At 37.3% G+C, this 27,808-nt stretch overlaps 1 protein-coding gene across 8 annotated transcripts in view; it reads left to right on the top strand.

Annotated features, from left to right (window-relative positions):
• PHF14 (PHD finger protein 14) overlaps positions 1-27,808 on the top strand; it is a 155,275-nt gene that overhangs the window by 15,957 nt on the left and 111,510 nt on the right. For all 8 annotated transcript variants that reach the window (XR_014494244.1, XR_014494245.1, XR_014494246.1 and 5 more), the window contains exons 4-9: positions 5,706-5,850; positions 8,622-8,781; positions 17,506-17,617; positions 19,755-19,892; positions 22,398-22,544; positions 23,854-24,124. Coding sequence is in view for 4 of the 8 variants with exons in the window: in XM_083377967.1 (XP_083234093.1) it covers positions 5,706-5,850; positions 8,622-8,781; positions 17,506-17,617; positions 19,755-19,892; positions 22,398-22,544; positions 23,854-24,124 (973 nt within the window). In the remaining 4 variants the exon portion in view is untranslated. The remainder of the gene's footprint in view (positions 1-5,705; positions 5,851-8,621; positions 8,782-17,505; positions 17,618-19,754; positions 19,893-22,397; positions 22,545-23,853; positions 24,125-27,808) is intronic.

Raw genomic sequence — 27,808 nt, 5'->3', positions numbered from 1 at the left:
AAAAGTATCTCCAAAAGCCTTGATGTTCATGTGTCCACGGTAAGACAGACTGTTTAGCACTGTTGCTACTCTCCCTAGGCGTGGTCGTCCTGTAAAAATGACTGCAAGAGCACAGCGCATAATGCGTAATGCGGTAAAGAAGAATCCTAGAGTGTCAGCTAAAGACCTACAGAAATCTCTGGCACATGCTAACATTTTTGTTGACACATCTACAATAAGGAAAACATTAAACAAGAATGGAGTACATGGGAGGACCCCACGGAGGAAGCCATTGTTGTCCAAAAAAAATATTGCAGCACGTTTGAAGTTTGCAAAAGAGCACCTGGATGTTCCACAGCACTACTGGCAAAATATACTGTGGACAGATGAAACCAAAATTGAGTTGTTTGGGGAAAACAAACAACACTATGTGTGGAGAAAAAAAGGCACAGCACACCAACATCAAAACCTCATCCCCACTGTAAAACATGGCAGAGGGAGCATCATGGTTTGGGGCTGCTTTGCTGCCTCAGGGCCTGGACGGATTGTTGTCATTGATGGGAAAATGAATTCCAGAGTTTATCAGGACATTTTGCAGGAAAACGTACGACCATCTGTCCGCCAACTGAAGCTCCGCAGAGGATGGGTGATGCAACAGGACAATGACCCAAAGCATACAAGTAATTCAACAAAACAATGGCTTCAACAGAACAGAATACGCCTTCTGGAGTGGCCCAGTCAGAGTCCTGACCTCAACCCGATTGAAATGCTGTGGCATGACCTTAAGAGAGCGATTCACACCAGACATCCCAAGAATATTGGTACACTGAAACAGTTTTGTGAAGAGGAGTGGTCCAAAATTACTCCAGATCGTTGTGCAGGTCTGATCTGCAACTACAGGAAACGTTTGGTTGAGGTTATTGCTGCCAAAGGAGGGTCAACAAGTTATTAAGTCCAAAGGTTCACATACTTTTTCCACCCTGCACTATGAATGTTTCCATCTTTTGTTCAATTAAAACATGACAACAGCTAATGTTTGTGTAGTAGTATTTTAAGCAGACTATGTTTTTCTATTGTTGTGACTTACATGACGTTTAGAGTGCATCCTTCATGAAGAAAAAAGAACCATAGCAAGAAATACTTTGATAGCATTTTTTTCCATAACTCCTAATTTCAACCATGAAATAAAAGTGAACAGGCGAGATGCCTAAAAGGAGAGTTTAATTAAAACTTCTGTGGTTCATCACTCAGTAATGCAAAGTTTGTTTTTTTTAATCCCATTTATATCCCACCCTTCTCCGAAGACTCAGGGCGGCTTACAATCTAAAGCACAAACCAATGTGCTTAGCAGTAGCCTTCATTCTATGTATATGCCTGCTTATTAGGGCTTTCGCCCCCTCCCAAGCGGCATTATTACAAAGTCAGCTTATTGCCCCCAACAATCTGCGTCCTCATTTTACCTACCTCGGAAGGATGGAAAGCTGAGTCAACCTTAAGCCTGGTGGGACTCGAACCTGCACTAATTGCAGGCAGCGTTTGCATTAGTGGGCATTAGCCCACTCCTCCACCACTGTAAATGTATGTACAGTGACTTATTTGGTTAAAATTTTCAAGAAACCATGTGTTTCAAAGCTGGATTTACTACAATTTTAAAATTAATTATATTTGCCCAGTGCCTGTAATTTTGCTCATTGTGCTAATAACAATGATATTTTCCAGCTGAATATGACACAGTTATAACAATGACCTTTTACTGATATTAGTGAGAAAGTCGATCAACCTAGGATGATATTAATGAATATTAGAGAAGAATATTACTAGTACAAATTGTAGAATTGTTGTGAAAATATTAAAAACTACCTTAAAGATACAAATAATATTGTGGTAGAACCTGAGTTAATCACAGTTATAATTGATGTCTTTAATGTGATTAATGAGAATCTACTCTTAGGTAAGTTCATGTCTCTCTATGATTTATTAATTGGAATTTAAATAGTAGTTAAGTATTCTTAAAACTTGTGCATAAGTAGAGGATTTTATGTCTTTTTTTCTTTGGACAATTGGTTTTTCTATGTTATTGCAAATTTCATAATGCCCTAAGTTTTAAAAGTAGTTTACCATATGACTTCTATTTGGGGGGAAAATACAAAAAATAAAATCTAAAGGTTCCTGTAGGTTAGATCTTTGTCTGTGGTTCTTGGAATCCTGCCTACATTTCTTGAAATCATTTTATTGCTATAAAACACTTAACGTTTAGCCCTGTGCAACTCTATATGCTTCTAAATTTTAATAACTGCTTTAATATCACAATACTTTCCATAATGCCATACTGCAATACATTTAATTAAGAATTAAGAGTAATTCTTTCCACATTCTTTGCTTCGCCCATGGTAGTAAAGTGCATTGGGGTAATATGAGCTGAGAGATAGCTATATGCCTAGCTCTGTTTACATGAAACTTCAGAAAAATTAAAAAAAACCCTGACAAAAAAGCAAAGAAAAGTACATAAATAACTTTATATCCAACTCTGATACCCAACTAAAGAGAAAGTTGAATTATTTGCTGTAGATCTGTTAGTGATTCTATGTTGAATATATGACAAATAGTAAAAGGAAAGGTTTTGTAGGTGCCAGAATGAATTTAATAGAGTCATGGGGTTGAAAGAGGCATTCAGTTCAATATAGTGCTCAATGCAGGAATCTAAACTCAAGGAACCCCCAACAACTTATACCCAAAGACAACCATCACCATTTTATTTAATTAACGCCATTGTCATATTGTTTTATTTTCAGGAACTGCTTTCTAACATATACTTGAAATGACATGCTCTAAGATCCCTTGCAAGTAATCTTCCTAAATCTCTCTATTTTCCTTTTAAAGCCGAGGGTTACATTTCCTGACTTAAAACAGTTTTCAGTATTTTAGTTCTTAATCAGTTCTCTCGATACTGCTCATCTGGCTTAAGAAATTGAAAATCATTCAGAGTAAATAACTGTTCTTTGAACTTATTTCTGTCAATCTCAACCTTCAACCCAGGTCCTTAAGTCTGTTTTTCACAGAACACATATGGTGGAACACATATGGTCTTTTCAAACTGCGCCAAAAGAAGAATTAGGTGCTGTGTTTTTTCAGTGTTTCCTGTTAGCATCTTGCTATCTACATTCTTTTTTATTTTGAATCGTTTGGGGGGAAAAAACCTTAAATGTTGTGAGCATTTATTGTAATCTCCTCTCCTTTTTGACCTTAGTCTTTCTGACATTTCTTCTGTTCTGGGATATCTGTACATATATTTTTATTTATCATCTCTCTTATTTTCCAGGTCCTTTATACAGCCTTTATTTTATTGTCAGATCTTCACTAAGTTTTTAGTGCAATAACTTTGGATTCTTTTGTCTTTGTCTTCATTGAAATTGCTTGCAATTGTATTTTTTTTTAAAGAACTTGTACTCATATTGAATTTCTTTCCTGTTAGTTTTTTTCTTGCCACACAATTCTATCACTGCTCTGCAGATTTCCTAATGCTTTTAAACTACATTCAGCATTAATTTTATTAAAATAAAATATTCCAGGACTTTATTGTCACTTTCCCCCAATGTTCTAACTAAATATTTTCTATTGGTTAATATAAAGTCAGAGTTTGCTTAATTTATTGTGCCTTCTACCACCTTTAAGAGAGTGTTGTCAGCAAGAAGGTTTCTTGGAAATATGAAGGGGTTATGTCGAGTTAATTATACTTACTGTCATGGCTATGTTTAAGTTCTGTTCTTTATTTTTGTAAAAACAGCCCCATATGGTAGAAGAAATAGTAATAAAACCAATAATTACATTGTTTTTATTTTTTACCTACTTATTTTAACTGAGATACCACTTAATGCATTGCCAAATTTGTTTAGCTTTGTTATGATCATTTTTAACGTGCACTGACATTCTCTCTTTTTCTCCTGTTTTCAATTTCTTTATCATCCAACCAAATTCCTATTAGATCTAGCAAACATATTTGTCCTTCTATACTAAGAACTGAAGTTTCTCTTTGCTGGCATTAGAGTATAGGTAATGAAGAACATAAAATTTATGAGTCAGTATTATTTATTGATCAAGTCAAGTTACTTAGATCTAGTTAAGTATTCCCACCTTATCCTGTAGTGCCCAAGATTGAATGAAGGTATCTATATAAAATGAATTTTTGTCATCTTGTGGAATGGAGAAAGCGTGCCTTTTTTTGTCATAGCCCCTGTCCTCTGGAGTAGCATCCTTCAGAGATATGGATGATGTCCAGTCTCCTGGGATTTCCTAGATAAATAACACACACACACCACAGATTCAGTTTAAAGCTCTTCTGATCAAACCCTCCAGTGAACACAGTTTGCCAGTCTTGGGAATTGCAACCCATCTTGTGCCATTTAATGATACATAACTCACTCCAAATCACAGAAACCCACATCTCACTTGTCTGCATCACTTGCAAGCCAGAATCTTTGTAGTACTTGTTTTTCTTTTCCTGTTCTTCTAACATAATAATAACAATGGAAGAAAGTATCATGTGAGTCACTAAATTGTGTGGACCAACAAAAAGGGTTAATTGTCAGTGGACATGATACATCTTGGAATTTTTCTTTTCACATTTATAATCTATATTCCTGACAAACAATACATTTAATGAATCAATCACTTTGGTTATCACATCTTTATTTCTGTTCATAATAACGAGTCGACTAGTAACATGATTATTTTCTAAGTTTTCTTGCAGGGGCATATCTACCTTTAGGAAACCACTTTGTGGCTTCTGTTCAGCAGTGCCTCTTTTCTTTCCATGAAGGCTAAAACTCTTTTTTTTTCTCTCTGAGGGTTTCAAAGCTATTGCTGAATTCCAGTGGCACAGAATATGATCTCTATGTCTTATTAGTAATTGTTACTCTTGTTTGTTGGGCTTGTTTCATTTTAATATTCTTTCTTATGGAAAATAATTTCATTTCTCAGCAATTTTTGCAGCATCCCATTTATTTGATCTAATACTTTTCATCCTTTCTTATGAGATGAAGTGTGGATAGTTGCTGCTCTATTTTTTATTTTTATTTTTCGCGAACACCTCCACAAACTTGCCATTGTTGCAGAAAAATACCAGGTAATTTCAGTTCAGAACACAAATCTAGCAAACTTTGTAGTCCACAATTACTGAGCCATGCATATTTATCTTCATTTCTGTTTCTTAAGCCATCATAAAAAGAGATTTTTATTCTATCCTCAAACTGTTAAATTAGTTGAGTACATAGTGTTAAGTTTAACAAGTACATTTATTAGGAAGTATGCCTTAAATTCTGTTACCACGTTATTAGCTCTCCCTGTTTATTCATTCCTGAAAACTGGCTGTCTTTATTAATTTTAGGGCATCTGAAAAAGTCTCTCCTTGCCCAATCACTCTATCACTTAGAATAGACAATCTCCTATCAGCATAGGATGTATTGTCAAGCATATTAATTCTTCTATCTTAGTCTAATGGAGAAAGGTGAGCACTAGAATTACAAGACTAAGGGTTGTTTAGGACCAATGTAACAGTAATTTGCATATCATTCACTTATTTTCTACATTCCCATATAAAAGGATTGAATAATAAAATTGGTCAACTACAGTGTGAATATAAAGATAATTTAAATGCAAACACAAATCAAGTATGAGTGCCCATAATACCTTTTCTAATGTAATAATGTATTTACATTTTTTATTGATAGGACTCGCTGATTCTTGAAAAATCTCAGAATTGGAGCTCCCAGAAAATGGACCATATTATGATTTGTTGTGTTTGCCTTGGAGATAATAGTGAAGATGCTGATGAAATAATTCAGTGTGACAATTGTGGAATAACAGTACATGAAGGTAATTCTATTATGTTTTCAACTTAACTCTGAGTAATAAAGTATTACTTTTTTAATAATATTGAGTGAATTTGTTTATGAGTAGGTTAAATGAATGGATTTAATAATTGTCTGATAATGTAATTAACAGAACTCATGGATATGTATATCCTGATGAATAGTGTATTATTAAAATGATATTGCTAAAGGTTTATAATATTACAAGGCTATTAGCTTGAGGTTTGAAAAGAGCTGTTTTTTAAAAAATCCAGATTACAGGTATTTCTTTAACTGACTGTTTCCTGCTTCTTTGTGCTTACACACAGAAATGAAGCACTAATCAGAAATTCGTGCATTTCCAAATTTTTATTGGTTGTATTGATTGGTGTGTAATACAGATGTAATATTGGTGTAATAAAGGAACTTATTCAGCAACCATTCAACTTGCAATTGGACTGAATAAAATGTTTCATGACTGGTCCTTGTGCTTCACAGCATCCCTGCAGTCATATGATTACAGTTTTGGTGCTTGGCAACCTGTTCTTAATTGTGGTCATGTGATCACCATTTCTAACCTCCAATTCTGCCTTCCAACAAACACAGTCAATGGAGAAGGCACAAATGCTGATCATGTGATGCTGTGCTTAAAGACTATGACACTTAACAGTAACTGGAACTGCTGCTAATGCCAACGTAAGTTGGTGTAGTCATGTAACATTGTACGTTACAACCATGTTGCTTAGTGATAGCATTGCCAGTCCAATTACTGTTGTTAAACAAGTATACTTGTATTCTGTATGCTTCTTTCCACCCCAACGTTTTGAGTTTTGAATAGAAATTTAAAAAAATGAGTAGAATCCTTTGTTTCAGAAAAACAACCAGTTTTGTTGAAGTTAAATGTTATTAAATATGTATTAAATGTTGGTAGTAGGTAGGCTAGTGTATAATTTTTCAGTTGAGCTCTGATTTGCAATTATGTATTCTTACAGAAACTAATGGTAAGATACCGTAAAATGCCCTGAAAGTCCATCAGAATGATTGGTTGAGAAGAAACATTTTATACCTATTTAATTGCACTGAATATAATTGAAATTAAGATTTAACTATTCAATCCAATCTCAATATTATTTTATCTCAAATCATAAACTATGCTTGAAATATTATTCATTTAAATAGATTAGGATAGATTTCATTAGGAGCAGAAATAGGGATGATAAAGTGGTAACCAAGTTATAGTCTAAGAGTCCTGGTTTCTCCTTTATGTGAAATATAATTAACCCACATTCCATCCTTTCATAGCCCCAGCTACATAATAGGCATGTGGCAATACCTGATAATACTGATTCCTGATGCTGGTTTATTTTCCAGTATACAATTTATGATTGTTGGAGTAAATGGATAGGTAATAATAGAAAAATAAGTATGAAAGATGGAAAGCATGCCTTATATTAAAAGTATCTTCATACAATAGACTAGGCATGGTTTCTGCAATGTATAGATTCTTGTTTTGCTCATAATAAAGCTTTTTATTATTAGATCTGAATGTGAAAAAAAATTGTTTGACTAGCAATTAATTAATAGAAGGTATTATTGCTCAGAGAAAAAAATGTAATGTTTTTAAAGTGCTTTTTTATAAATATTATTTTGTTAATTTCCATTCTTAAAAGTGAAATTCCAAGGCTATTATTTTTATGGTTATCTTTAAACAAAAATCCACTAAGCTAAATTATGATATTGGAACATAACATTTCCACCAGCATCATTTTCCTTTTCACAAAAGGTCTAAAGAAAAATACTTGGTACTTATTACATTTTGACTTAGAGATGCAGATGATTCATTTGTCTACAATTGAATTGTTACTATGCATTTGTACATACTTCCTTGTTTACTGTAATATTGTTATTTACATACTGGAAAATATCCTGAATACTAATTTATGTTGCAAGCATTATTTGAAAGTCATCTTCATTCCTATTCTTATAAAACTTTTTTTGCTTTTTCTTCAAGATTCTCTATTCACTGTTACATTGTCATTAGTGGTGCTTAATATGTTATTTAACCATTCTTATAATGGCTTGAAACAGTCCTTGCTTTAAAATACTGTTTATCCTGATTTTTTTTCTGTTGATAGGTAATTATACAGTACAATCAAATATACAAGTTAAAAAAAGTTTTTTACTTTTCTTGGAATCAGCATAATTATAGAAAACTTAAAAGTGTATAGGGGCTTCTGCAGATATTTTTAAAATGTCCTTTTTTATTTTCTTGTGAAAACCGTAGAGCCATGGTGGCGCAGTGGTTAAAATGCAGTACTGCAGGCTCTCATTGCTCATTCCAGGAATTCAAATCTTACCGGTAAAATGAGGACCCAGATTGTTGGGGGACAATAGGCTGACTATAAACTGCTTAGAGGGGACTGTAAAGCATTGTGAAAGCAGTATATGTCTAAATACTATTGCTATTGCTTTTCCCACTAGAAATCTGAATTATTTGAGATAGCCTGTCATTCTGATATATATTGTTTATGTATTACATATGTATTGACATATACATTGCTTCCTTTATTATGTATAAAATCAATATAATCATAATCCATTGTAAAATAGACAAATTAAATAAACATTTGTACTTTGGGTACATTACCAGGTCTCTTGAAAGATACAGTCTAAGATTCTTTTTTTCCCTTTTGATGAACATGTCCTCCTGTTCCTTGTTTTTCTGATTCTTAAATTTAGTACTTGACCATTTGATAATATCTTCTTTTAATATCTGTATATTTCCCTCATTTGCAGGTTGTTATGGTGTTGATGGTGAAAGTGATTCTATTATGAGTTCTGCTTCAGAAAATTCCACTGAACCATGGTTCTGTGATGCTTGCAAATGCGGCGTCTCCCCAAGCTGTGAACTTTGTCCCAATCAAGATGGAATCTTTAAGGAGACAGATGCTGGCAGGTTAGTTGCAATAAAATATAAGTAGGTCTCTGAAAATTATCCTTTGCTTTTTATGCTTTTTAAAATAAATTTATTTGGTATATATAAAGAAGCAAAAAATACACAAATAAGACAAACAATAACAGAACAAAGACAAAAACAAAAGCATATTTTAAAAACTCAATTTTGAAACATATATTAAAATTTGATTATGTAGAATAATATTGATTAGTCTTTTCATTGCATTAATATTCTGCCATTTCATTAGGACAGAGTAAATGCCTTACAGTCCAGGGCTGTAAGTATTTGTTAATGTAAAATAGTAACTTAATAAGTTATACCAGTCATACACATGGAACCAGCTGATACTTAATAATTAAAAGGAATATAAAAATGACTAATCTAAAGAGTGACTTAGGTAACTTTTTTATATTGGATTTAAGAAGAAATCTGAAGGATTTTGTGAGAAGAAAGGAAAAAATGAAGGGAAAACAAATTTTAGGACATTATTTGAAGGCAGATTAAAATTATTAAAATTAAAAGGAAAGAATATAAAGCGGGTTTATTTCATCAAGGTTAAAATAGTTATGGTGTTATTTCTGGTACCTCTTAATGGGACTTTTGCTGACCAAGACTGAATTATGAGATTTTAAAAATCAGTTTTAGATAAGAGATGAAATAAGGAATAAAGAGATAGTTTGTTATATTTTAATAGAAGGTGGTAAATTGTTCAAATTGTTGTACTTGTGACAAAGTAGTCACTTCTTTAAATATTTATTTTCTTTTTCTTTGCTATATTGTTTTTTTTAATTTTTCTTTCTATACTATTTTTTCCCTTAACTTACTACTTTTTTCTTTTATTTTTTGTAGTTTGTTTTTTATCTGTTCAACTACAATGTTTAATAAAAGCATTGTTTAAAAAAATCACAAAAAAGCCTCAGAAATGAAAGATGCTCAGCGTCAGATCAGTCTTTCACTGTTTTTAGCCTTAAAATAAATAAAAACACTATGTTGGTGTTAAAAGCTGTTGAAGGAGCTATAGATTGCCATCCATCTATTCAAGGTGCAAGAACATTTGGCTGGGCTGGGCATTAACTTGCCAAATACCATTCTGGTGCTTTCATTCTTAATCAGTTTTATTGCTGCTGCTATAAAGAAACAGTCTGAAACTCAGCCACATTTTCTAACAATGAAATAACACTTAGTTCCATTTCTCTGTTTGTATTCAAAGACACGTACATATATTGAATCAGGAGTTTCAAATACGAAGTCATTCATGAATTTACATGATGTTGTTTTAAAGTGACTTTTTTGAATTTGAATATTTAATTTGGTGAACTGCATTGAAAATGGTGTTGCCACCAGAAACCAGTTAGTAGGCTGCAATTTCAGTGATGGGATTGAAAGAATAATTTTACAATTTTGACTTATGCAGCTTAATTAATTGTCAATTTTTTCTTTTGAAAAAGTATGGAAGTATGTTTGAAGATAAGTATGAAAAAACCAATCTACTTTATAAACTACTTTACAACCATTTAAAGCTCTTTTGGTGTGAACAATCTTTTTAAAATGAACTGAAAGCACTGAAATATTCAGGAACTTACCTAGTTGATTTTTGATATCACCATTGCTTTATCTGGAAGAAGCTCAGTGATATATATGTGTTTGGAAGTCTGAAGTTGAAATGAGACTTTGGAGAAAAGTGTCAGTAGCACAGAGCTAGCATTTTGGGGGTGCTAAGACCTAGCCCTGGTTGCCTGGATTTTTGCAGCCCAGATATTGTAGCTTTATAGAGAAAACCTATGTTTGCAGAACTATATATAAAAAAACCCCTCACATTTTAAATAAGGAATAAATGATGCAAAATCTGCCATAAGCAGCATCCATGTCGAAAGTTGGTGGGGTAGCATCCTGCTGAATTGTGGAATAAAATATTATTTTCAGTTAGAAGGGCAGATACAAGTTAAGATTTTGTTGCTTATCTATTTGGAATCCAGACAGAAAGTAAAGTACCTTTTTTGTATGCTAATAGAGAAGGAAATCAAATTCCCATGATGTAAAATATATTAATTTATAAATTAAAATATAATAAAGACAATATCTCTTCATTGGACTTAATCTGACTATAGAAGGAATTTCACTTGAGTGAATAAATGGAGTGGTTATGTTGGATTGATGACCCATAATAAAGAGTTAGCTAAATTTTATTTGATATGAATGGGATGTGAAAGCGAAAGGCTTTCTTTTGGATATATAAATGAAGGTTTCAATATAGGGAAAATAAAAAATAACATTTTGCTTTTTAAAAAACAATCTGTCAACAGCCATTAAGTAGTGATGAAGTACAGGTTCTTATCAGAAGCAGTGGAAAATATCTCAGGAAGGTGGAAAGGAAAAGGAAAGAAATCTCCTTTTTTCCTGCACTATTGAACATTGAATAGGTTGTAAAAGCATCCTATTCAAAGTTGAAAAGGGTACTCAGAGTACACATATTATTAAATAATGGGGAGCCACAAGGTTGCCTACTTATAATTTACTTGAACCTACGATATCAAAGGGTGGTTGTACAAATTATACAATTTTTTCTGGCTTAAATTTGTCAGATTATTAAACTTTGTTTTAAAATTCTTTTTTTAATATTAAGTGATATTCCATTAAATAGTTAATTTTGAAGACATATCTTTTAAAATGTATTCTTTAATATTATGAATGGCTTAGATAGGATGAAATCTTCTGCTTTGCTATAATCAAAATAAGAGTATTGTCTTTATTTTCTTTCTTTCTTTTTTTCTTTCCAATCATCAACATCTGTCATCTTTGCTCTAAGCAAAATGGATGGGGAAGTAACATGAAAGATTATTCTTCTTTGATTACCCAATTTGTCTTAATTACAAGGTTCTTAAACATGTGCAGCTAAATAAATGAGCAGGAAAACATTTAGGCAATAGTATTAAAAGCAGCTGAAGCTGCCTCAGCTGTGAACTTGACTGACTTCTGTGTATTTTAATAAAGATTCAGGATGGAGTTCACACATAGGTGGTTGAGGAAATGAGACACTTGTGTGCCAATCATTCTGAAATGGCAGTTTAAATCTGTAATACTACAGTACTTGTGTGACATGTACTAAAACATTTTGAGAAGGTCACTATGAAGCAAGCAGCCAGCTGTTGGGTTTATCATAGATAAACTCCTACAAAGTGCAGCAACATTTAATACACCAGTGGAGCATGAAAAAACTGTGCAAATTAAATTGAGAAGCAGCTGTGGTTGAAGATGTGTATCTTTATATTGAACTCCTCAGGGTGCAATAGTGAGGTTGCATTAATACATTCTATCAAAAATTTCCAGCCAAACCCTTGCCTTTCAAACTAAAATAATTGAAGATAATGTGAAGGTGGCCTATTATTTCCCTTTATTTTCCAAAAAAAAAACATGGCTAGTTGCCACATGGCAAAAATAGTTGGGGTTGTAAGCAATTTTGTGTAGATTGAAATTCTTTTCAATTCTCCTTGGAGCATATTAAAATCTGATTAAAAATATTCACAAACTTGCACAAGTGTCCGTGTATAAAATTGTTTTATGATTTTACAATATCTATTTTATTAGATGTTGCTAACAGATCACACTTCTTAGACACAAAGGATAATCTTCTTGATGGGTTGTAGTCCTTGGGCAAATGTATACAAGCAGTGCTTTTTTTCTAAAAAAAAAAAGGTGCCAGAACTCTCATCTTGGCGGCCGCAGGAGGCGGGGGGGGCGGGAGGAGCATTGCTGCGGTCACAGGTGCGAGGGGTGTTGGTGGCAGGCTGCCCCCCAGGGCTGCAGCTGGCGCGGCTGGTGCTGTGGGAGCAGCGGGGCCCGCTCTATATGGCGGGGCTGTGCGGGGCGGGCGGCGGAGGCGGTGTGGGCCAGGTGATGCAGGGCAGCCACTTAGGCATGAAGGGTGAGGCGACGGTGGCACAGGTCCAGCACCAGGTAGGCCACCAGCCTGGCTGACACAGGGGAGTGCACATGGACTCCGCAGAATCCACCTCCCATTCCTTGTCGTCTCTTACTTACCTAGTTGAGATAGTGTCATTGGGCAGCAGGGACGGATGCAGAGTTCCTGCCAAATCGCCTTCACTTCAGACAACTTGCCGGTGCAACATTTGCCGGCCAGGTCTTTTGGCACATTCAGCAGCAATTCCTATTGGCTTTCAAAAGCCAATAGACTTTTGAAAGCCAATAGAGGGAGTAGCATAGCTTATGCAAAAGCTTTCTTCTTTTTGTGCAAAAAAGGGTGCCGGAACGCCATTCTGAGCGTTCTATGAGAAAAAAAGCCCTGCTTTTATGTTTTAATCTTACGATTTTAAAAATATTGTAAGTTGCCCCAAACTTCGCCAGGTGCATACAAATTGCATACAAGTATTATATAATTGGTAAATAAAGGTAGAACATATGTTAAATATACATCAAATGATAATATGCTTCCCTACAAAGTCAATTCTTGCTCAATGACAGACCAAGGAGTTAACTCAGAAAGGCAAGAGGAAAATCTAGAAGAGGTCTGTGCAACTTGTAGAATGGAAAGGCCCACACTGATAAATTAAAAATCTTTGTGGTCTGCAAAGGAATGCTGGTGGGCTAATCAGTGATTTGGTGACTAGAGGAACATCTACAGTGTTGGAGCTCGTGGTCATGGTAAACCATGCAGGCACTAGGCAACATGACTTTCAGGGCAGTGGTGGTGATTTTATTACTTTTTTTAAAAAAAAAAGTCTGTGCTCTGTCTAAAGGTATTTGGTAGGCTGCATGTACAGGCCTGGTCTAGAATTTATTTTGGAGCATTCAACTATCTAGAGCAGGCATGTCAAACTCATTTTTTTTGAGGCAACTTCTTATAAAAGAATTGCCATTAATTTGTTTTCACTTGATTCACTTGATTTCAAATTAAATGAATTATATTGGTTGACAACGAGATTTTTTTAGTACAATTGCCAAATGCAATAAACTGGTTTTAGGTATATGTGTGCACTAATTATTTCAACACCAATACATTTTAACATATGGGAGTACCAGACCATCTTATTTGTCTCTTGAGAAACCTATATGCGGGTCAAGAAGCAACAGTGAGAACTGGACACGGAACCACTGATTGGTTCAAAATTGAGAAAGGAGTCCGGCAAGGCTGTATACTGCGCCCTGCCTATTTAACTTATATGCAGAGCACATCATGAGAAAGGCAGGGCTAGATGAATCAAAAGTTGGAATTAAGATTGCTGGAAGAAATATCAACAACCTAAGATACGCAGATGATACCACTCTAATGGCAGAAAGTAAAGAAGAACTAAAGAGCCTCTTGTTGCGGGTGAAGAAGGAGAGTGCAAAACTTGGGTTGAAACTTAACATTAAGAAAACCAAGATCATGGCATCTGGCCCTCTCAATTCCTGGCAAATAGATGGGGAAGAAATGGAGGTAGTGACAAATTTTGTTTTCCTGGGCTCCAAGATCACTGCAGATGGGGACTGTAGCCAAGAAATTAAAAGACGCTTGCTCCTGGGAAGGAAAGCCATGGCAAATCTAGACAGCACACTAAAAAGCAGAGACATCACCCTGTCAACAAAAGTGCGTATAGTCAAGGCTATGGTCTTCCCAGTTGCAATGTATGGCAGTGAAATTTGGACCATAAGAAAGGCTGAGCGCCAAAGAATTGAGGCCTTTGAACTATGGTGCTGGAGAAGACTCCTGCGAGTCCCTTGGACTGCAAGGCGATCAAACCGGTCAGTCCTAGAGGATATCAATCCTGACTGCTCTTTAGAAGGCCAGATCCTGAAGCTAAAACTCAAATACTTTGGCCACCTAATGAGAAGGAAGGACTCACTGGAGAAGAGCCTAATGCTGGGAAAGATCGAGGGCAATAGAAGAAGGGGACGACAGAGAATGAGGTGGCTGGATGGAGTCACTGAAGCAGTAGGCGTGAGCTTAAATGGACTCCAGAAGATGGTAGAAGACAGGAAGGCCTGGAGGAATGTTGTCCATAGGGTCGCGATGGGTCGGACACGATTTCGCAGCTAACAACAACAACATTTTAACAACATATTCCATTTGTAAATGAATGCAAATGCAAATTATACAATTTTTTGTGCAAAAATAAAACAAAATAACAGATTTAAGAGCTGTTATCATTAGTTATCCTTAGATAAAAAAAATTCCATCATCCAAAACTTTGTTATACTGTATTTAACGAACAGATGCTTTGGGATTAAAAAAAAAGACTGACTACATTTGATTGTGTATCACCAAGGCATTAAAACAAAATTTGAACAGTGTATGAAAAATAAAGGTTCCCTAAACGTCTGCTGGTTATATCTATACATTTTCCTTGATAGCATATCACATATAATTGAAGATTATAATTAGTTGCGTGTGCACGTTCAGCAAGTGTGATGTATTTGTGCTGGCATTTCTAGGCCTCTTTCCAACCACATCCAGAAAATTTTGTAACAAACAGGAATTCTTAAGGCCATGTTTTGTATTTCCCAGCAATCTGTTACTGGGAGGAAAAAGCAATCCCTGCTGTGTTACTGATCCCAGAGAAGCATTTGCATGTATGCAGGTATCCTTAGGGTGCCATAGTTATGGATGAGAAATATTGGTTGCAAAGTTGGCATTTCTGGATGTAATACAGATATTTTGGACTTATTTTTCTTACTTTGCATATCTGATATTTTTAAAATGGCATATGCTACTGACTACACTTATGCACATATGTAACATCTTTTGCTAGGATACATGACCACTGCTTTTCCAGAATGTGAAAAGTGAAAGATTGTGACTAAACAAAATTTTAATGTACAGATAATACCACCAGAAATTATTTTAGCCTTTTTAATAAATGTTGTTATTGATGTTAACCTCACCATGGAAAACATCATATATTGTTATGTATATACTAGATTAATTATTTAAACACTGAAGTGCAACATAACTAGATTCTAAATAATCTATTTTTCAAAACACACAACAGTCCAAACAGTAAAAGTAAAGTCCAAATTAAGAACATTTTATTCTTAAGAATTGTTTAATTTAAAGTGGTTTAGTTGTAATAGAAGGTTAGATTCAAAATAGTTTTCAAGAGTCTGTACAAAAGCTACTATTTTTTTCTAGCATCAGCTAAATTAGACATATTACATTGAGAAAAATGTTTGATTTCATTACAGAGATGTTAGCATAGGAAATAGATTATTTTGTTATCTAATTTTACCTTCCAAAAGACAGAAGCAGATGAAAAATGTGAGGTTCTTTCCTGTTCTTAATTAGCTGTTTTAGATTCTAAAAGTTTGGTTCCCAAAGAAGTAACCCTGTAAATAACTTTAATGTCCTCCTGTAGGGCAGGCTCTTTTATGACTCAAGGACTTCAACTCCCAGAATTCCTGAGCCAGCATGGCTCAGCTTGGAAACCTTTCCCTTTTCCCTCAGCATGGCTGACTCAGGATTTCTGGGAGTTGAAGTACACGAGTCATAAAAAAGGGCCAAGATTGCCTAGCCCTGCAATAGGCTTTCAGACGGAGCTTTTTTTTTTTGCGAAAAAATGGTGCCGGAACGCTGTTCTGAGCGTTCTATGAGAAAAAAAGCCCTGTATACAACAAAAAACAAAATAATGCAGATGAAGCCTCTGGGATTATACAGACATCAGAACAAGCCTAAAATTCTGCTGATCGTGTAGTGTCGACAGTTGAGAAAAGAATACATTTTAACTTGCAAATAGCCAAGTTGCAGTGAATTTAGTTTTAAGATTGCATCAGAAATATTTATTTTCTAGCTTGAAGAGCCCAATCAAAAAAAGATAGAAAATTGTGGTATAAATTTCAATAACTTAATTGTGTCCTTGTGGTTTTAATGTTCATCTGAAGTTATAAGGTCTTATGTTTAATGGTGGCTTCTAAGCAGTGAGAATCCAGTCAGAATGGTTATATTTTGACAATGGCCAGTGCAGATTATCACAATGGAATCTTCATAGAGATGTACTGAAAAAACAATTCAGAAATTGCAACTTAGGGAGGTATTAGAGATGTTCAGTATTTGAGGGAATGACTTTTCTGGTATACACTTGCCCTAAGATTATGGTTCGTTAAGAAGATTGTCCTTTGCATCTCAACAGTGTAATCTGAACATAGTAAAGAAATGGAAGATAGAGCTTTCTTGGCTGGGATGATTTTCTTTTAGAGATACAACAGCAATGCCCATGATTATTTGCTTAAGCCATTATTTGTATTGATTATATGTTAATTATATTTTGTTTATTAGATTATTAGTGTGTTTCTGTATTTCTAATGCATGGATGAATTGCAAGTTATTTTCTTTTGTGCTAAGATCTATTCTTGTAGGATGGGAGAAATATTTTACTTAATAAATACAAATTAATCAATTAATTCTTTTTTGCACATATTCCAATTATCTCTAGAAGCTTGCAATATAGAGTGTTCAAAGGCATGCGGAAAATATAACTTTTTATTTTAATCCCAGAAATTCAAGAAGGGTATGTAAAATGTTAGCTTCAACTTCATTAATTGTAATTTAAAACATTCTTGTGCTATTCTTCAGATTTGTAGAAGATACAATTATCAATTGGATCATTGCAACATTTTATTTTCTATCATTTATTGTTCAGATGTAAAGATATTTCAATATTTTTATATATGGGGGCAATTGTCTATCCTGTTACTTTTTTCAGTTGAAAATGCACAATATCCTTTTCTTTATAGATGGGTCCATATTGTTTGTGCACTTTATGTTCCCGGAGTGGCATTTGGAGATATTGACAAATTGCGACCAGTAACACTTACAGAAATGAACTATTCCAAGTATGGTGCAAAGGTAACATCAAAAGAGTTGTATTTTACTAACATGTAGATTGCTGTTATGTATTTCTTTTGTTTGCTTCTATTCATTGCAGCTAAGTATTCAAAATGTATTGTAGATTAATATAATGATTTTTTTCCCCTTTTTATTACGAACTAGCTTTATGGAGATAAGAAACAATGCAATCATTGTTCATTGTTATTGGTGATCTTGTATATATTATTTCATATGGATTATATTTGTTGAAATTGTAATGAAAAGTGAGACAGAAAAGCAAATATACAATTCTAATTAAATTTTATTGCAGAAATTTAGAATAATTTATGTGATTTTTTCTGTTAAAAGTAGAGGAAAAATCTATTTCAATTTGAATGTTCCATCATTTGTTCTGTCTGCTTATTTCTCCATTTTATTTTTATTGTATTTCTTTAAGATTGGATTCTTTAAAAATAGATTTTGAAAGCAGTCAAGATACTGTAAAGCACACTCTATATATAGGTGGTCCTTGCTTGACAACCATTTACCTGTACAGCTTGCCTGTACTATAACTATAGGGATGCTTTAGCTACACCAACTTCTGTCCATTTGGCTGCCCTGAACAGCAGAATTCCTCATCATTGGTGATGTTGGTGCTGAAGTAGAGACCCAGGGCCTTGAACAGTCCCATCAGGCCACCACCACTTCTGGGCATCTACACTGACCCCATTGTTACCATCACTACAAGGAATATCATGAGAGGCTTGGCACCATGGTCAGCCACCACAGTGCAAAACCCCAGCTACCCATGTGCTCTATAGGTGTTTTTCCCTCTAGATGACCTTTGCTGTCTTCCTCCCATTGCTCATAAAGAATGCCTGGCTTGGCCCTCTGTAGGACAGCTTCTGGCCAGACATTCTTCCTCAGGTTGTTCATGCCTTTCTCCAATTCACATGCGCTGCTCTCGTGTTTTGGAAGGCTTTAGAGGCTTTTGCATAAAGTCAGACTGGGTGCACCTTGTCAGGAGCAGGATGAAGACAAAGGCAGCAGGGTGGTTGGGGCTTTGCTCTGTGCACTAGAGTGGCTTGCAGCAGGTCTGAGGTTCACTCCTTGGCAGCAGCAGAGCTTGGGCTGAAGTAGAAGCCCAGGGGCAGTGGCATCTGTCTGAGACTGCTGAAGATCTTAGACCTGTTTTTTGGCCCCAGTGTTGCCTCTACTCCAAGGAGTGTCGTTGTGCAGGATGTAAGGCTATGTGGAAATAACTCAGAGACGGGTAGGCAGAAGGAGAGATGCTACCTAGGGAACAATCAGATAAGCGAAGACATACCCTGCAACTACATAATAGAAAAATAAAGAGACCCAGAAAGAATCCTTCCTAACTATAAAGAGCCTTGGTGGAGCAGTGGGCTAATGCCTCCTTAAGTAACACCAGCTGCCTGCAATTAGTGCAGGTTCGCATCCCACCTGGCTCAAGGTTGACTCAGCCTTCCATCCTTCCGAGGTAGGTAAAATGAGGACCCAGATTGTTGGGGGCAATTAAGCTGACTTTGTAATAATGCCGCTTGGGGGTGTGTGTGAAAGCCCTAATAAGCAGGCATATACATAGAATGAAGGCTACTGCTAAGCTTGTAAGCCGCCCTGAGTCTTCGGAGAAGGGCGGGATATAAATGGAATTAAAATAAATTAAATAAAAATAAAATAAACTTCTCAGTCTGTAAAAGAGACAGAATAAATGCATACTATTGTACTTGCAAGATTCTATTATAATAAATTAGAATTAGCTCATCTAGTCATATTTCCTGTCTAGTCTATCTGGGAAGGCTGACAAGATGACTAAAGTAGCAGATATGGACAGACAGATAGTTGGGTGAGAGAGTTAAAGAGAAGACAGTCCTTCACCTTACCAAGGCTCAGGGCTGGGAGGGACCTAGCTGGGAATACATTGGATCAAGATGAGTCTTTGCCTAATGACTGGTGGGATTTTATTAACAGTGCAAGTTGGGATTGCCATGATTGTGTCACATGAAGTCATGTGACATTGCACTTTACAACTGTATTACTTAGCAAAAGAAATTCCGGTCCTAATTACCATGGTTAAACATCTACCTATAGTTGAAACTTAATGTCTGTTTTTCTAGTATTTATTCCATTGCTTTCTCTCACTGATCTGCGGCAGGAATGTAGCTTCTGTGAAGATCCTCGTTTTGCCAGAACTGGTGTTTGCATTAGCTGTGATGCTGGAATGTGTAGAGCTTATTTCCATGTGACCTGTGCTCAGAAAGAAGGCCTATTGTCAGAAGCTGCCGCAGAGGAAGTAAGTCAACTTGAGTATTCTAATGATTCAATCTGGGGTGGGATCTTTTACCATTAAAAATCCAGATAAACATATTAAAATATCATACATAACAGCATTTATATTTTGTTATACTGAAGCCATCCTTAGATTTAAGTGCAAGTAGTCTTGATGAAAAAATATTTAGCATATTTATTTAGCATAGCATAGTTTATTTTAAAGTTGATTGGGTTTTTTTCCTTACCTCATAATTAACAGGCATTGTCTGCCTTCCTCTTTTCCTTCTGTTTTCTTTGGAGAGATGGTTGTTTTTGATCGAACGATTTTCTCCTGCAATTGTTTTATGCTAAAAATGTGTAAATAGGTTGATTATGACCTTCAGCTCTATTACAGTTGAGTACTTCTCTATAATCAAATAACACAGTGTTCAGATGCCCCATGCCATCCATTATTTTTGTCTGATATTTTGTCAGATAATAATATATCATAATCACATTGTTGTATTATATCTGTTTAAAACTAAAAAGCTGCTTTTGGTTGCAAAATACTTATTATCAATTGCAGTCCTTTTTTTGTAAAAGAAAAAGGTGCCGGAACTCACACATGTCATATAACCCGCCTTGCCTATCCTACAAGGTTCCATCCAAAAAGGTGCTGGAACTCCGTTCTGTGCGTTCTATGACAAAAAAAGCCCTGATCAATTGTGTTATTCATGTACTGACCGGAAAAAATATATAATTCTATAAGACTATAGTTTTTCAGAAGTTGATAAGGTTTTTAAATTTGACTTGCCTTCATTAAAAAAATGAACAACATGAGTTGTGAATGAAGAGAAATATACATGTAGAAATAGAGATTTATTCTTCGTAGCCTTCGGATTCATGCTGGAGCCCAACTTCAGGGAACCTCTCACTCTCCAGAATGTGTGCACTAGACTGTTCTGATCTGCACTGTTCATTTAGTTTTGCAGTCAGTAAGATTGTTGGTCAAGCAGGGACAAAAATAGCCAAAAGACAAAAATAGAAATGATTGAAGCCCCTTCTCAGTCAACAGGAATGCTGATTTACCACCAACTTATCAGGTACTTAGAAGCTGAGGGCATGGCAGCACAAGCAAACTGTCAGGTTTCCAACCTATGGGCTTTTCAAGTGACTCTGAGGCATTGTTTACCTTAAAAGTCCTTTATTTATTTTTATTTTTATTTTTATTTTTTATTTATTTATTTATTCAGCCTAATACGCCGGCAAATGCTTGCTGGAAGGAAGCTGGAATCTGAAATCTCCGCCCCTTGCACAATATATTAAAACACAATTCTCTACCTTTCTAATTTTGTCATTAATCATATTCTCCATAGACGCCAAGGTCTGATCTTCTTTAGTTAGAGATGGCCTTGAAGGTACAATCCTCCTCTTCCCCTCTCCCAACCTTAAACTCAATCTCTTAAAGCAATACACAAGTTTAACATATGAAATGGCTACTTCTTCATCTCTTGCCAAGCAATAACATTCGATGTTAGCAGCGTTGACAGAAACAATAGTCAATAACTTACTAACCGGAGACCCCATTTAATAATTAAAATAATTAATAATAAAAAGCCACACACAATCAGGCACCACATAAAAACTAGCATAAAAAGCCCAGTGCACACATTTTGGAGAGTGAGATGTTTCTTGAGAATGGGTTCCAGCTTGAGTTCAAAATTTGGAAGAATAAACCTCTGGTTCCGGTGATTTACTCAGATTGGATCCTGCAACATGAGTTGTTCATACTATGATTGAATAAAATTGTTTTAGAAGCTTTAATGTTCTTTTCTGGATTATGAGATCCTGCACTCAGTCACTCATGCCCTGGTAATTTCCGTCTTGGATTATTACAACTCTCTCTACACGGGGCTACTCTTGAAGAGTGTTCAGAAGCTACAATTAGTCCAGTATACAGCAGGACGGACCGTTTTGGACACTTTCTCGAGTAGCATATGTAACACCACTGTTACATGAGCTGCACTGTCTGCAATCTGTTTCCAATTCAAGATGATGGCTATTACCTTTAAAGCCCCTATAGCAAGGGTACAGGATATATGTAGAACCATTTTTCCACCAGGGAATTAGCCTGCCCCACTTGTGCTGGCAGAAAGAGCTTCTTGTGAATGCTCTCAGCCAAGGAATTCCAGAGTTCCTTGACAGAATGCCAGGCATTTCTGTCATGACTCATCTCCTTTGGAACATCTTGCCAGAAAAGGTAAAATCTGCCTCCTCTGTTTTAAGCTTTAGGAAGAGCCTTAAAACCTGGGTATGCCAACTGGTATGTGGTCCTGGAGGAAAAGCTGTTGACAAGGTGGTTGATGCACTAACAGAGAAGGCACCTCTACCTGTCCCTCTGAACACATGTTTATTAGTTAGTTTTAATATAATTTTAATCTGTTGTCATATTATCTTATTGAAAGCCACTCAGAGTCACTTTAAACTCTGAAATGACTGGCAAATAAATTTTATAAAAATGTTCTTCATTTTTGTTTCATTGCTTTAGGATATTGCAGATCCTTTTTTTGCTTACTGTAAACAACATGCAGACAGAATGGATAGAAAATGGAAGCGTAAGAACTATTTGGCTTTACAGTCCTACTGTAAAATGTCTTTGCAAGAAAGAGAAAAACAACTTTCACCCGAAGCTCAGGTATTATTATAGTTTGTTTGGTACAAGTTTCTGAATAATAATGGTACAGAAAAATTACACGAAGCAAGCATTTCTGGAAACACTGATTCTCAAATATTTTGTTTACCTGTTTGCAAACTGTAACATTTTTCTCTTGACTTAAATTAACATCCTGTTTCAGCTACTTCAGCTTCCATGAATCCACATCTTTATCCTATTTAAGTTGAGATAATAGAGACCATGGTATGACAAAATTAACTAATGAAATCATAGAATTTAAGATTATATTTAAAAGATGAAATAGAAAGAACTCCGAAGAAATGGATTAAAATGAGATAAATAAGTGATTTACATTGGCACATGTACTCTGATTTTGCATATATGCAGATAATATCTAACCTGGTTATGATTGATGAGAGATCCATCTTGTGGTTATACAGTAGCCGTTGACTTGTGACTGTTTGTTAAGTGGCCTTTTGAAGTTACAACACTGGAAAATGTGACTCACGATTGGTTCTTGCATTTTTGCCTTCCACAGTTTCTCCATTGTCATGTGATCAAAATTAGAATCCTTGGCAACTGGCTTACATTTATGACAGTTGAAGCATCCCAAGATCATTTGATCACCATTTGCAACCTTTCCAGTTGGCTTCTCACAAAGTCAGTGGGAAAGATAGCAGAGAAGGTCACAAGTTGCAGTAATGTGATATCTTGCCTAATGAATAAACTACTTAACAACAAATAGTTTGATAAAAATTATGGCTTAAATCAAGGACTATATGTAATGGTTAGCTTCATTAGGCTAATGCATGGCCTAATTGATACTGTCAATTTGGATGCAAGAAAAATAACTTTGAGATTAGAAGATTTGTCCATGGCAACTGATCCTGATGATTATATTTTATTTTCAAAATCAGAAGCAATATTACTCTGAAAAGTGGTTGCTGGATAAAAAAAAACATATAGAAAAAAATCAATACTTTCATATTCTGCTGGTGAATTTCCTTTATGGATCAAATTGACTAGCAGAACTCTTCTTATGTGCCATGAGTTGGAAAATTCCAAATTGCTTTTGAAGAAAAACAGATTATGAAGAAAATAGATGCTATTATCAGACTTAAGTTTCTGGATTGCATGATGGGATAGCATGCTCTTGAATAATTCAGGGTCACTGTATACACAGTGGAGTCCATAATAGACTCTTGATAGTTCATTTAGCTTAAGTGCAGTTTGTTTTTGCTACAATATAAATGTAAAGCTTTTAAAATGAGATGAAGTTTCTTTCTTTCCCTTGATTTTGTATGCTACACTGTTTAATTTTGTGACATAGGCTCGAATTAATGCCAGACTTCAGCAGTATCGGGCTAAAGCAGAATTAGCACGCACCACAAGACCACAGGCATGGGTTCCAAGAGAAAAACTGCCACGGCCACTCACTAGCAGTGCTTCAGCAATACGTAAGCTCATGCGTAAAGCTGAATTAATGGGCATTAGTACAGACATCTTTCCTGTTGACACTTCAGATACCAGTTCCAGTGTGGATGGAAGACGAAAGCATAAACAGCCAGCATTGACTGCTGATTTTGTGAATTATTATCTTGGTAAGTCTGAAATACTCAAATTCAATTTTTGAATAGTTCTTGGTAGAGGGGTGAAGCAGATTGCAATGGGAGGACTAATAAGCAATGTCTTCTGTTGCGGTTCACTTAGTCTTGTTTTTTCTCTAGAAAATACTAGATTTCTCTATGACTCCTATGTCTCTGAAGCAACCAAGAAAAATTTTTAAAGGAAGAACTATCTTTTCCCTCCCTTTCCCCTTTCTAATATGCTTCAAATAGAGGGCAAGAATTGAATTTTATTTCTTGTGATTAGAGGGACTGAGACCTTTCAATGTATATCTCCCCACCTTCCCCAGCATGGTCATTTTAGCACTCAAGAGCAGCTTTTATCACTCTAGACCAGAGCCTTTCAACCTTTTCACCCATTGTACCACTTTTATGATAAGGCACTATCCGAGTACCACCAGTTGCCTAGCAAGATGTAAAGAACTTGACCAAACAAAGAGGAAAAAAATGATAAAGTACAGGTAGTCCTCGACTTACAACAATGTGCTTAATGACTGTTTGAAGTTACAACGGCATTGAAAACAGTGACATGACCATTTTTCACACTTATGACTGTTGCAGCATCCCCAGGGTCATATGATTTACATTCAGATGCTTGGCAACTGATTCATACTTATGACGTTCAGTGTCCCAGGGTCATGTGATCACCTTTTGCAACTTTTTGACAAGCGAAGTCAATGGCTCAGGTTGTAAGGTGCCTGTGGGGGGAAAATCTGTGGGTCTCTGGTAGAGGGGGGTGGGACTGGGGTGGGTGTCTTCCATCCCTCTCTCCCATTGTTCCTTTCTTATTTCTTTCCTTCCTTTTCTTCCTTCCTTCCTTTCTCTCACCTTTCACCCTTTCCTTCTTTCTTCACCTTTCTCTCTCTTTTCCCTTCTCACTCTTCTTCCTTGCTTTCTCTCACATTTCTCTTTCCTTTTCTTTCCTTCCCTTTTTCATCTGTTTATTTCTTTTCCTTCCCTTCCGCATCCACATACTTTCCCTTTCCCTCCCTCCCCATTTGGACAGCTGGTAAAATTGTCTGACAGATCCTTTACTACCTGACAGGTAGAGACTCAGGGCTGCTCCTCTTTTTTATCCTGGCTGGGAAAAGGGGCGTGTGTGTGTGTGTGAGAGACAGAGGAAAAATGATGGGACTCGGGCACAGGATGCATCTCCCCACTCTGGAGAGCCCTGCTTTCCCCAGCTCCTAGGAGCACTCTGGGGCAAAGAGCCGGAGGGCTCCCCTGAGGGCATCTGGCCAGACTGCGCCACTGCGAGGCCCCATCAGGGGTGGTGTGCTCTGGCTTCCGGGCTCGGCTAGCTGAGGGTGAGCGGTGCCTGCAGGCTGCCCGGCTCCGCTTTCCTGCACTTGCCTGGTTGGTGAGCGGTGCCCACAGGGCCCGGCGCCTCCGCTACATGGCCACGAGAGAGTGGTGCCTGCCCTCCCTGCCCACCCGCCACCCTTCACATTTTAGTTCCCAGCATCTCCACCCAGCAGAAGCCCCCCCAAAAAACTCTACGGCTTGAGGGACCAAGCGTCTCACTTGGCGCGCTTTGTCCCCTCTGCATGGGACCAGCAGGACTTTCCCTAGATAGAAGTCAATGACATTCAAGGTAATGGGGAGAAGCCAGCAAGTTGAGGGTCTGCTGGGTGTTGCAACACCGCCTCCTTCCTGTCCTCCCTCCCCTCCTCTCTTCGGGCTCTCCAAGGTTTTTCAGAGGCCCAACCTCAAGGCAGCTACGACGAGGGGCGGCGAGTGGAGGAGAGAAGTTCTAGAGGCGGGCACATGTGTCGCCAAACTCGCGCACCTCCACGACTTGCTCGGCAGTGAAATGCTCTGTTTGGCTTCCTCCTTCAGGCATCTGCTGCTGTAACAGCAGCAGCCAAAGGAGGCCAGCTTCAGTATTTCCTGTGGAAATCCCGGAGCATTCAGCTCCTCCTTCGATCCCTTGCGGGTTGGGGACTGAGGAAGGAAGGGAGGAAGTAGCAGAGCTGTTGGCTGTTGTTGCTTCTCCCTTTGCGTCTGAGTGCCGCCCCCTCCCCAACCTCCTTGTGGCTTTCTGCCACTTGGCTGTGGCTTCCTGGTGCAGCCACCCCTGGCCTCTAGGAGCAGCGTTCTTCCAAGCCTGGTTTTGGACCAGCCGATCACTCCAAGCCCCACCGCCCTTCACTGGCCGCCGGTTAGAAAAGTCAGGCCGAGATCAGGCAAAGGTCGCAGGCGCTTCTCCAAGGGGCATGCCGGTCATTGGAACTGTGGCGCCTGTGTCCCCCTCTCCTGTCCTTTGGTCTGGTTCTGGGGTTGCCCATGGACTTACCTCCTCCGCTTTGCGCCCTTTCGGCTGTGAGCTCTGCCGGTCCAGCCATGTCACTGACAGGAGTTCTACAGGGGGTTGCCGATGAGGAGAACAAGGGAAAGGCGGCAAGCCTGGAACCAGCCCTGACCACACTGGAGGGTTCCCGCATTCCACTGGCCTCCTGGTGGCAGCTCCAGCTGGTGAAGAGAGCAGGAGGGCGCTGGCGAGCGGAATGCTGGGAGCCCTCCGGAGTGGTCAGAGCTGGTTCCAGGCTTGCCACCTTTCCCCCGTTCTCCTCACTGGCTGGGGTAACCGCCAGGGAGCCAGCAGACTTCCAGGTGCTCTCTGCAGAGGGCGCGGGACGATCCAGCATCATGCTGTGGGGAGGGGAATCCCAGTGGCGTCCTCATGGCTGCAGGCATGGACCTCCCTGCAGTGGAAACCATGCAGAAACCCTGCTCAAGCGTTCAAGAGGAAAGGCGGGGCTCCCTTCTTTCGGCAAGTGCAAAAGACATCTGGATGGAACAAGCCTAGCCAGTTTATGCCAGCCCCCACCCAGATGCCCTCACCACCCCGAAGTGTTTTTTTACTAACCTGCTTTCAGCTGCATTCCATTTCTCCACTTCTCTGCCTTCGCCACATGTTTTTGGAACTATTGGTAAAAAAGAAAAAAAGCTCCATGAGACTTTCTAACTTCTCGCAAGATCTCGCGAGAAGTTAGAAAGTCTCATGGAACTTTTTTTGTTCACCAAACATGCGGCTGAGAAGTGAATGGAGAAACAAAATGCAGCTGAAAGCAGGTTAGTAAAAAACGCTTTTTACTTTTTTTTTACTTTTCTTTTTACAGTGCTGTTCAACCAGTCCTACGTGTACCACCAACCAGATGCTCATGTACCACTAGTGCACGGTTTAGCAACCCGTGGCTCCAGAGCCGCATGCGGCTCTTTCAGCCATCTCCTGCGGCTTCCAGTCCTCTTCCACCATGTGCAGTCCCGGAAAAAAAAGTGGGACTAAAAAAATTCAACCAATCAATTCAAACTTCTCACAAAAAAAAGTGGCGAAGTTTGAATTGACTGGTTGAAATTCTTTGGTTTGTGGGACTGCCCACAAACCTCCTTTCTTCTTCGGACTGCGCTTGGCAGCAGAGGAAGAGACTGGAGGACTGCTGGAAAGGTGAGTGGGTCCTTTTTCCTTTTTTTCACATTTGAACTTGGCCACTGCGTTTATTATTATTATTATTGTATATATTTTATTGTTTTTTTTAACAGAACATAAATCATTCAGTAATTAGTAAACAGTATGTTGTCTGGGTAACATTTATAAAACTTTAACAATTGATTTCTATAATCTATATTCCATATGTTAATTTCAGTTGATTTCCCCTT

The sequence above is a fragment of the Vipera ursinii genome, assembly GCF_947247035.1.
Source record: "Vipera ursinii genome assembly, chromosome: Z".
NCBI classification, from domain to species: Eukaryota; Metazoa; Chordata; class Lepidosauria; order Squamata; family Viperidae; genus Vipera; species Vipera ursinii.
Note: the sequence above shows the minus strand (reverse complement) of the source record. Positions and strands in the feature narration are given on the sequence as shown.